The 8,513-nt window shown below is 45.8% G+C and overlaps 1 protein-coding gene across 2 annotated transcripts in view; it reads right to left on the bottom strand.

Annotated features, from left to right (window-relative positions):
• Positions 1-8,513, bottom strand: part of DPY19L2 (dpy-19 like 2) — an 85,028-nt gene that overhangs the window by 48,184 nt on the left and 28,331 nt on the right. For both annotated transcript variants that reach the window (XM_014585764.1, XM_006143030.2), the window contains exon 10: positions 1,256-1,315. In XM_014585764.1, coding sequence (XP_014441250.1) covers positions 1,256-1,315 — 60 coding nt within the window. The remainder of the gene's footprint in view (positions 1-1,255; positions 1,316-8,513) is intronic.

Genomic DNA, 8,513 nt, shown 5'->3' with positions numbered 1-8,513 from the left:
CACATGGCTGACCATGGTTCAAGTCCCGGACCTGGTGGCTTGAGAATCACACCAGGCACGTGTGCATGCATGCCCACAATCCTGAGAGGAGCATGGAGGAGAGGGATTGCAGCATAGCATCCCTCTGGGGGGTGATTTCTCACTTTCCCTCTTACTGTCTCTGTTTCTCTCTCTCTCTCCAGCAAGCACACACACCCTAAGGCAAAAACCTCTAAAATAAGTAAATAACTAAATAAAACAAAGTAATAAAGATGTTGGCTATTTCCACTTTTCTCTCCTTAGATTCTTTCCTTGAATTGATATTCTTTAATAGAAATATTAACTAATTCTTTGCAGTCTACTGCTGAAAATATAATACAAAATAGAGTTTAAGACAATAGATTTTCCTCTGAGTATAACTCTGGCAGAATTCCCTACCTGCCCATAGGCACTGTTTGATCTACCATCATTTTTCTTTTCTTTTTCTTTTTTTTGGAGAGGTTTTTGCTATAAGGCGTGTGTGCTCGCCAGAAAGACAGAGAGAGACAAAGAGACAGAAAGCGAGAAATCACCCCCCAGGGGGGATGGCCACACCACAATCCCTTCTCCTCCCATCGCACCTCCAGCGTCACCCTCCCGTGTGTGACCCCTAGACACATAGGTCTTCAATGGGACTGATCTCATTCTATGGTGAGGTTACATGGGAGACCCAGGGCAAAAGAATGCCATTCCCTGCTCTGATGTCAGGGCTCCACAGTTACAGAGCGGACTCAACAATACACAAAGGCAGAGGTCAGGTGCGAGCAGTCTGCATATTCGGGACGAAGCCCCGCAGGAACTAGGTGGGGCAGGAGGAAGTGAGGAGTGCTGGGGAAATGCTGAAAGTCAGACGCAGAGTGAGGAGGCCAACCACAGTGGTGCGGAGGACAGGATGAGAGCTGGGGGGACGACAGAATGAGCTATTTTGAAGAGAAAGCTAATGAAACTGAAGAGAAAAACTGAACAGAACTCTAAAGACATTTAAGAAGCAAGGTTGTATGGATACACAGAATGAAAAATAAAGCATGGAATGGTCTCAGAACAGTGCCAAAACAAACGAGCTAATTTCCTGAAAATAATTTTCAGTCTTTGCTAAGGGCTGTTTCCTACCTCAGTAGCTATTTATAAATTTCATTAAATATAAATCATTAGAGTTTTAAACTATATTATCTGTATTCCATTTATATAAATAAAAAGTAGACTATAAAGAAGCTGTATTAAAAACATTGAATCTTACCCAAAAGTTGAGTTCAGATGTTCCCAATCTTTGAATTTTATTTCTCTTTAAAATTATTGCCTAAAATGCATATAATAAAAAATGAGACAATTATGTAAAATTAACATTATATTTTAAATAAAAGGTACATTTCAAGAACTGCACAGACTCCCTCCCACCTTTGTTTTGTTATTCAGGTTTTTGCCATAGGGCGTGTGCACTCGCCAGAGAGAGGAAAGTGAGAAATTGCCTCCGGGGGGTGGCCATACTGCAACCCCGTCTCCTCTCTCCTCTCGGGATTTTGGGTACACATTCACACACACCTGGTATGATTTTTTAAGCCACTAAATCCGGAACTCGGCTGGGGGCTGGCCATGGGGGGGGGGGCTAGCACTTTAACCACCAAACCACCTGCTGGCCCCCATTTTCTTTCTTAAATTGGTGATTTTTCAAATTTTGGATATGGAAAGTTTCTTTGAGGTGAGAACTAAATGCTCCATGTGCCAAAGCTGCCCTGAATCAGGCGAAGCACTTGCGGGTCGCTCCGGGCGTTCTCTGCAGCTAACCCCCTGCAGAGGTCGGCGGGGAGCATCTCTAGCAGTGGGTATGTACATGATCTTGCAGGTCATTAGCTTCATTAACAGGGAAATCCTGCCTCTCCACACAACCAAGTCAAATCTGTAGAAATATTTTTAAATGTATGACTGAACTTACGATAAAAAGAAGAAACGTCCCTGCTGTCAGAAAAAAGGTGGTGATTTTTTCAAAAAGAAGAATTAATTTGGAAAGCACCCATGGCAGTCTTTAAGAAGGTCTGCAGGTAAGTGTTACAACTGTGGATTTGTGCTAACAGGGAAGAGGTCTTGGTATATACAAAGTAAGAGACAGGAATTGAGACCCATGCATAAAACTGGAATCCTTGAAAACAACCCTCAGTGCCATGGGCTAAATGTTTGTGTTCCCCAAAATTCAGGTTTTAAAGCCTTAATCCCCAAGGTGATGCTATTGGTGGCGAGACCTCTGGGAGGTAATTAGGTCATCAGGGCAGAACCGACAGGAATGGGATCAGCGGCCTTACAGAAAGAGGCAGAGTGCTGAGGCCTTGCGCCTCTGTGTTAGTGACACTTGGAGCAGACTTCTGCGTTATCTAGTTGGGACGGGAATTCTCCAGCTGAGCCAGGATTTCTGAACTTCCAACAAGTATATAGATGTATGGGGTTGTTCACTCAACACTGTTAGTAAATGCAAAACAGAGGACACAGTCTAAACACCCAGCGATAGGAGAGTGCTGGAGCACCGCATACACCCCAGTGGACAACCGTGAACTGCAGAAACCCTGTGAGTGTTAAGGAGCAAGATCTAAGACTCAGTCAGGATGGGACTTCTGTGCCTGGTCATTTGTGTAACAAAACCCACACTTACTCCCCCTCTCACTCACACACACACACACACACACACACACACCACCTTAAGAACAAAATATAAAGGACTATTATGAAAAGTCACAAGCCAACAAATAGATAACCAAGAAGTGGATAAATTCTTAGAAACTTACAGCTTATCAAGACTGAATTGACCTAGGTCACATTTTGTTGACGCTGAGTAGAAGCAGCAGCATTCTTCTTTGGTGGCTGCTGGACATTGTGGCAGCTCCAGAGGCTATGACCACAGTGGAAGTGACAGTTGGGCCCAGCTGGTCTCTTATGCAGATGAAGACTCTGAGACTTGTGGGGTCTAAATATCTTGCCAAGGACACATAGCTGCCCAACACCTAGTGAGAATTCATCTATCTCTGAGGTGGGTCTGGCCCTGCTCCTTTAACTGAAGAGCCTCGGCTCCAACCTCTCCTTCCAGCCCAACACCTAGTGAGGGTCATAGAAAACCTCAGCCCCCACTCAATTGCTATAGAAAGGAGAAACTCATCTTCATAAATGTAAACTCAAATCTCTTTCTGTGGGTACCATGTTGCAAAGCATAGTAGTAGAAGAGAAATGGGCATAGAAGTACCTCACAGTAAAGTGAAGCATATGAGCTTACAGTTGCCAAAAAAAGTTCCATGGACAAAAGTGCAGTTTGCTTGGTGAGCATCGGGGAAATGGAACTGCAGAGATAATGCAGGTCACCTCCTCCTGCACACCTCTAACACCCAGAATTAACTCCAAGAAAGTAGGAAGAACTGTATAAGCCATCAGGTGACCAGAAACCACTGCAGAGGCACAAGAAATATGAGAAACCAAGAAAGTATCTCTCCCCCATGGGAAAAAACAGCCCTACATCAGCCACAGACAGTACAAAGGAATGTGTGGAAATGTCAGGTAAAGAGTTTAGAATATTCAGTGACAAAGCTAACAGAGATGCAAGAGGAGAGAGACAATTAACTCCAGAAGACACAGTGGAAAAGAGCCTACGATTTCTAAGCAGTGAGAAAGTTCTTGCTTGAACTGAAAGAGGAAATACACACCATAAATAAGAATCAAACAGAACTGTTAGAGATGAAGGCTGTAACATGAATATAGGTCATCAAAACCGCCCTTGGAAGTATTAAAGCAGATTAGGTCATGAAGAAGATAGAATTCAGATGTAGAAAACAGAACCTCTGACCTAGAAAAATTCACCAAAAATAACCCCCCAAATGAGAATAATATATAAGTAATACTAGATACTATTAGACCCCCAAACATCCAGATAATTAGTATTCCAGAAGGTGAAGAAACTAATAAGGGCACTGATAATCTATTCCACAAAATGCTAGAAGAAAACTTACCAAACCTAGAGAGGCATTCAAATATCCAGACCCAAGAACTACAAAGGACCCCACATAAAATCAACCCAAGAAGGTCTTCTCCAAGGCACATCACAGCCAGATTGACCAAAACCACAGACAGAGACAAGATACTAAAATTGGTAAGACAGAAAAGTCAAGTTACTTTCAAAGGATATCCCATCAGGTTAACATCCGATCTTTCATCAGAAACAATGCGAGCAAGGAAAGAATGGGAAAATAGATTCAAAGTGTTAACTGAAAAACAATTTTAACCAAGAATACTATGTCCAGCAAGATTATCTTTCATATGGGAAGAAAAGCCCAAAACATTCTCAGATAAACAAAACCTGAAAGAACTTACCAACACCAGACCAGCTAGCTCTTTAAGAAGTTCTGAAGGGAGTGTTTTACCAGGGAAACTAAAGACAGGCAGACAGAAATAACAGAGCAAAAAATGACCAATAAAGTGGCCAAATTAATGGCAAGGACGAGTCCAGAAATACCAGTAACAACGTTGAATGTTAACATCCAGAATTTAAATGGGCAGATCAGACCACAGTAACACAGAGAGATTAACTACATGAGACGGAACTGGGGAAATAGAATTCCATGACTTTTGACTAAAACATTACTGATTTTCTTCTATGATTTGTCTTCCAGATTTAAGGATTTTTATTTTCTTCTGAGTTGTTATAGGTTCAGCAACTTGTCAATTATTTTATAACTGAAACATAAGCTTTCTTCCCTTCCTGACCCCTCTGCAAATGGAAAATATCTGTGAGCATTCTCATTTGATGGCAGAATGGCTGCCTGCATAAGGTCAATAATACAATAATATCTATTGCCTTGCATCAGAAATTGAATTCTTACGGGGCTTGGTGCAAATAACGAACCAAATTGAGACTAAACTTATGGTTTTTTGCAAATCAGTGAGTTTATACCTCTCTAGTAAAAGGGGAAATGGAGAGAGAGAAATGTTTCAGAAGAAAGTTACAGTGCCTGTGTCACTAGAGTTTAGCTTTGTACATATTTCTAGTTTAATTAAGATCTTTTTTGAATCAGTAAAAGATGAAAAAAAGTTTAGTATGGGAAGGAGGGAGGGGAGAGGGGAAGAAAAAAAGTAAAAGTACATTTAATTGACAAAAAAATGAGAAGTTATTTGCTGCTGATAATGTATATAGTAGTATCTTTGTCTTGACTAATATGCTTGGTACTTGTGCTGGAAAAAGAAACATACACTGTAAAGAGATACGTGATTAAGTGTAAATAAATACATAAAGAAGACTGGATCCTGGGGGCCAGCAGGTGCCATAGTGGCTAAGGTACTGGATTCCAACATGGCCAACCACAGTTCAAGTCTCACACCTGGTGACTTGAAAATGATCCCAGGGGACCAGCAGTTAGCATAATGGCTATGTTGCTGGACTACCACGTAGTCGACCGTGATTCGAGTCCCGGACCTGGTGGCTTAAACTCATGCCAGGTGCGTGTGCGTGCGTGCCCAAGATCCCAAGAGGAGAATGGAGGAGAAGGGATTGTGGCGTGGCCATCCTCCCAGTGGGCAATTTCTGGCTTTCTGTCTCTCTGTCTGTCTGTCTGGCGAGCGCACATGCCCTATAGCAAAAACCTCTCCAAAAAAGAAAGAAAGAAAGAAAATGACCCCAGGTACATGTGTGCGCACCTGAGACCCCAGGAGGAGAATGGAGGAGAAGGAGCTGCAGCCTGGCCATTCCCCCAGGGGGTGACTTCTCTCATTGTCTGTCTCCTCTCCAATGGACACACGTACCTTATGGCAAAAACCGGAACGAAGAAGGCCGAACCATGAGTAAATAGAAAATCTGAACAGACCAGTAACTAGCAAGGAGAGCAAATCAGGAATCAAAACCTCCCAACGAAGAAAAGCTCAATACCAGATGGCTCCACTGGAGAACTTTACCAGGCATTTCAAGAACTAATGTTAATCCTTCCCGATCTCTTCTAAAAATCTAAAGAGGAAAAGACACTTTCAAATACATCTTATGAGGCCAGTATTACCCTGGTCCAAAATACAGAAACAGAAACTGTAAGACGACAGGCCAATACCGCTGGCGAACACAGAGCAAGACAGTGACAACGATCCCCATTTAAAAGTGGACCAAAGACTCGAGTAGCATTTTTTCAAAGAAGACCTACATATGGCCAAAGGTATTGAAACGGTGGTCACATAACTGATCTGTGGGGAAATGTGAAGCAAAACCACAATGAACTATCACCCAACATCTGTTAGGGTGGCGTGTGTGTGTGTGTGTGTGTGTGTGTAAGAAGTATTGGCGAGGATGTAGAAAAATTGGAACCCTTATGTATTGGTGGGAGTGTAAAATGGCACAAGCTGTATTAAAAACAGAATGGAGGGTCATCAAAGATTAGAAATTGAACTGGAGCCAGCAGGTGGCATGGTGGTTAAGGCACTGGGTTCTCACATGGCTGAAGACCCAGGCCTGGGAGCTTGAAAATCACATTGGGTGCGCGTGCGCGTGTGCCCAAACTCCGGAGGGGAGAATGGAGAAGGGACTGCAGCACAGCTGTCCCCTCTGGGGGGTCCGGGGTGTGATTTCTCACTTCCCCTCTCTGTCTCTCCTTGGCAAGCACATCTGCCCCATGGCAAAAACGTGAGAAACAAAAATTAAAGTGTCAAGAGGGTAGATTTCATGTTTGCAGCTTTTACCATATGGTAACTGTTGTTTTTAAAGAACCTCAAACTTAAAAAAAAAAAAAAGTAAAAAAGCAAAATACACGATTTTCAAGATCCTGGAGAACACTGCGGAGAGACAGGGGGCGAAGTGAGCCCTGTGACGGCCCAGCTCCCTGCCTGGAGAGGTCCGGGCCAGCACGGGGCGTCAGGAAGGGCCCTGCGGTCCCGGAGCTGGGAGTCCGGAGCTGAGTAGGCTGCGGCAGCCAGAGCAGAGCGCAGAGCCGGGCCCCTGTGGTCGCGGAGACGCCCGGTCTTCAGCTCCCACTGGGCAGGACAGCCCACGGCAGGGCCCGAGCACCGACGGCCGGCCAGGATCGGAAGGCGCAGCTCCCAGAGCCCGGCGCACGAGGACCGAGGTCCCGGGCCTCGGGAGCCCGCAGGGGTCGACCCGGAGCACAAGCCCTGGACCAGCCACTGCTTTGGTTCCATCCCATGAGACCTAAACAGGAGACGCTCCAAATCGAGCTGGTTCGGAGGAGCGGAAGTGCGCGCGGAGGAAGCTGCGGGCGTGTGCTGGCAGCTGAGATCATCTAGCCGCGGACACGCGGAGAGCGCCCGGTCCTGAACCAAACGGAAGAGCCCTCCAGGGCACACCCCAATTTGCTCAAGAAGAAAAAGAGCCCAAGTGTGCCAGATCTACAAGCGCAATGAGACTACCACGGGGCCAGCTCGGTGCAGCAGGGGGCGCTGGCAACCGCAGCTCACTGGTTCGGATCCCAAGCCCAGCTAGAGCTTGGGGGCGGGGGTCATGCAGAGTGGCTGGGAGCCTAAGATGCTGGGGGTGCTGGGAGAAGAGGGTGTCATGATGGGACCCTGTAATGAAAACAAAGCGCAAAGCGCGCCCACAAAGAAAGGCACAGACTCCACTGGTAAAGTCCTCAGAGTACTTAGGGGAGAAATGGTTCCGGTTCTACACACATCCTTCCAGAAACGCAGAGATGCATTACCCAGCTCAACCACCCACTGGTCCCCGAGATTTGTTGTAATTGCCAGAGGGCACAGTCATTCACCAGAGACAGAGACAGGGTGAGGGCACCTCGAGCGGGGAGAGGTCTGCAGATCCCCTCTTTAGGTCTCCAGCCTGTCCGGGCCTGGGGCGCGTCTGTGAGGCAATGGGCAGGGATTCCGATCCCAGTCCGCCATGTGGGATCTGACTTCCCGACCAGTGGGCTATGAGACTGGCCTCACGAGATCTTTGTAGTTCCCCCAAATAAAATCCGCCTGGAAGAGGAAGATTTGCCACCTCTGAGGATATCGAAAGAACGAGGCATGCATGAAGGCACTTCAGGGGACTCCCGCATGCCCTGGGCAGCGGCACGTCGCTGCAGAACTGAGCCCACCGATGGAACTCGGGAGGAGAGAAGCCGGTTCACCATGCATACGAGGTACTTCCAAGTAAGTCTTTCTGTCTTATGGTCCTTTGGAAATACTTGCTCAGACACCGCCTTCAAAAGTAAAACTTTGTATATCTTATTTTTCCAGGATAAGACAGAGGAAAAAATTTCTTGATAAAAACTTTCTCATGTGAATGAAACACTGGAAAGGCCCTATCTAATTTCTTTTTTTTTTTTTTTTGAGAGGTTTTTGCTATAGGGCACATGTGCTCACTAGACAGAGACAAACAGAAAGCGAGAAATCACCCCCCAGGGGGGATGGCCGTGCTGCAATCCCTTCTCCTCCATTCTCCTCACAGGATCTTGGGCACGTACGCACATGCGCCCGGCATGAGTTTAAGCCACCGGGTCCGGGACTCGAACTGCATCGACTACATGGGAGTCCAGCCA

Source organism: Tupaia chinensis, unplaced genomic scaffold, assembly GCF_000334495.1.
Source record: "Tupaia chinensis unplaced genomic scaffold, TupChi_1.0 Scaffold000088_1, whole genome shotgun sequence".
Lineage (NCBI taxonomy): Eukaryota > Metazoa > Chordata > Mammalia > Scandentia > Tupaiidae > Tupaia > Tupaia belangeri.
Note: the sequence above shows the minus strand (reverse complement) of the source record. Positions and strands in the feature narration are given on the sequence as shown.